At 43.1% G+C, this 2,799-nt stretch overlaps 1 protein-coding gene across 1 annotated transcript in view; it reads right to left on the reverse strand.

Annotated features, from left to right (window-relative positions):
* Positions 1-2,799, reverse strand: part of CDK12 (cyclin dependent kinase 12) — a 25,254-nt gene that overhangs the window by 14,910 nt on the left and 7,545 nt on the right. The window contains 1 exon segment of the mRNA XM_035890670.1: positions 2,095-2,799. This exon segment is cut by the window's right edge and continues 21 nt beyond it. Within this exon segment, the coding sequence (XP_035746563.1) occupies positions 2,095-2,799 (705 nt within the window).

Raw genomic sequence — 2,799 nt, forward strand, 5'->3', positions numbered from 1 at the left:
GGAATGCCATCAGCCAGGTCTGCGTTCTTAACTATGTTAGTGCTGTGAACAGCCAGCCAGATGTTTCCAGGAACCTATGCGAGCTACGCAATTTCCGAGCACAACATCAAGCACGCGCAAAGTTTGCACCGCTTGCTTCTAAACAGCTTTTCCCCTCCTCCTGCTACACCTCCTGCTAGGTGAAGCAACCCACGGTGCAGCACCTTGACTGCTGCGAAGTCTAAAAGCATTTCAGATAGATGACAAGTCTTGAGAGCTCAGGCAAGCATCAAGAAAGGTTACGGAGTCTCTAATTGAATGAGGCGTGGTTTGTAGTTGGATGCTTCAAAGCACGTTTCCAAATCCTATGCTTACCACGGTCTCAGAGCTGGAGCATTCTCCCCATCTCAGCACATGAAAATAAAAGTCTATCTAAGAAAAGTTCCATCCGTAAATACGAAGGCAGTTGATTAAGAGCAAGCTTCTGTAGGCAGTTGGTGCCATATGCAACTGCCACTAGACTCAGCAAAATGAAGCGGGATTTCCTGTCCTTTTATTGGGAAAAAGTCACTCTAAATCCATTTACTAAGCTTAGCAACCAGCTGTATCATCGCCCACACTCCTGAGTTCATAGTGATGGCAGAGATAAACCAGACTTTTGCAAAACTAAGCTAACACCTGGGCAGTGAAAGAGAGCTCTAGGTGTGAGTGGCTAAAAAAGTAAAATACAATAACCTGCAGGACAATTTCTGTGTTTGGAAACAAGGGAACACAGCAGCAGAATCTTGCTTAGACTGGCAATCGAGTTGGGAAAATTCTGCAGTCTGTGAAAAGCTACTGCTCATCACAGATACATTTAACCTAAATAGATATTCGCTGAACAACATTACGCAGTTTAGGAAGGGCAACATAAACATGCATAAGCCTAACTTTTATGTTGATCGCAGCGACAACATTACCCTAATTTACATCGATACCAGGACAAACCATGAAAATCCATGAAATGAATCAGAATATGTAAAACACTGCGTTCACTTCAACCATAGCGTGATTATATCAAGTCATAACTATCGTGTAACAGACTATTCATTAAAAACCATGCTTTACTAACCAAGGAGACACCTAGTACATCTTTAGTGATGGTTGGAAAGATACAGAGGTTTAGGGAACTACAGGCTAAGCAGATCAAGTAGAAAAAAAAAAAAAAAATAAATCAGTGATGCCCTTATGTTAACAGCACCACAACATGCTAACAGCTAAAAAAAGAAAATTTCTTCTTTTCTCCAGCTGCATTTTGGATATTCTATTCCTTTCCCCTTTTCCCCCCCACACCAGAAGAAAACCCCCACAGTAAAGTTTTTCAGACAAGTTCATATTAGAAGCAAAGCCCATCACCAGCCGAGACCCAGAGCAGCGGAAGCTACAATTATAGGACAGAATTAAGTCTGCGTGTTTTGATTAGAAATTATAGGAAACAAAGTTGAAGTAGGTGCAGTTTCACTCGTTCATTTTTAAACTCTTTTTCAAATAAACAATGCCTACTTCTTAAGCAAGAAGGACTGTATTAATTATTCAATAATTAAGACAATACTTCAGTTAAACCAATGCCGTTTTTTACATGTGGGCACGGCCTGCGTGTTTGATGAATTTAGAGCAGAAATAGCTCTGGCTTGTGATCTTGTATTGGAATTGTTAAGCTCTTTCCTATTACTTAAGTACAGGTTTTGGAGAAATAAACAGAAAAGCAATTTCAAAATAAGCCTGCGCAAACGGCTGCAACACAAAAGGGTGCGTAGTCCCAGATCCATGTTTCATTACTGTAATAAACATGAACAAAGAGCGATGGGAAACCTTTACTAACCAGCATTAAAGCAGCCAAACCTCTCTTCCTCACTGAGATAAGACGTAACTATCTGTACAGGATCATAAAACTCTCCACATAAACCTGACAAGGCCAAAACCAGGAATGGCCGTGCAAGAAGGCGTTTATACCAGCGGCACAGTCCTCAGGGTACTCTGCAGGATAAGCTAGCAACTGTCAAACTAACCAAAAGAATCTCTCTATTTCAAGGTTTTGCTTTTAAATGCAAACAGGATGCTCTTGTGTGACCTTACCTATCCAAGTCATCTTCCCCAACTAAAATAGGGGGGAGCGGAAGCGGAGGCAACGTTGAAGTTTTCAGGTGTGGGATAGCAGCCATCACAGACACTTGTGTTTTTGTAGCGACTTGGACAGAGGACTGAGAGTTCACCTGAGAGGATAAAGTAGACGTCCTTGGGTGGGAAGAAGATGGCAAAGACGTTGGGGCTGAAGTAGGGACCTGAACGGGAGTCAGTTGAGATGGTGGCAAAGGTGGAACAGCAGGTGATGGAGGCAAAGGCGGCAACGGTGGAGTTGGAGGTGGTGGTGTGGTTGTCGGCAGAGGGGGAGGAGGTGATTTTAGCGAGGGTAGTGGGGGTGGAATCTCCTTCTCTGCTGCATCTGTCTCTTTTGGAGATAGGAGGTCCTCTACCACTGCTACAGGCTTCAAGTCTTTTGTTCCCGTCTGTTTTGAATCTCTAACTGGAACAGGATGTTTCCTCTCAGGGTTCTCCTCTGCCTTGGTTTTTGTTGTCTCCACAGGGGCTTTAGTCTCTGCATTCGTATACAGTAAATTAACTAATTCTGTATCTGAAGATGATTTCTCAGATTTAACAGTTTTGATGACCTTTTTAGATTCTGTTCCAGACTCCTTAAGTTCAGCTAAGCTGTTCTCCTTCCTAGTGAGGAAAACAGGCGAGCCCTTTGCCTCCTTCCCATCTACCTTGGCTGCAGCTGCC

The sequence above is a fragment of the Egretta garzetta genome, unplaced genomic scaffold (genome assembly GCF_000687185.1).
Source record: "Egretta garzetta isolate BGI_Z169 unplaced genomic scaffold, ASM68718v1 scaffold993, whole genome shotgun sequence".
Classification (NCBI taxonomy): Eukaryota; Metazoa; Chordata; class Aves; order Pelecaniformes; family Ardeidae; genus Egretta; species Egretta garzetta.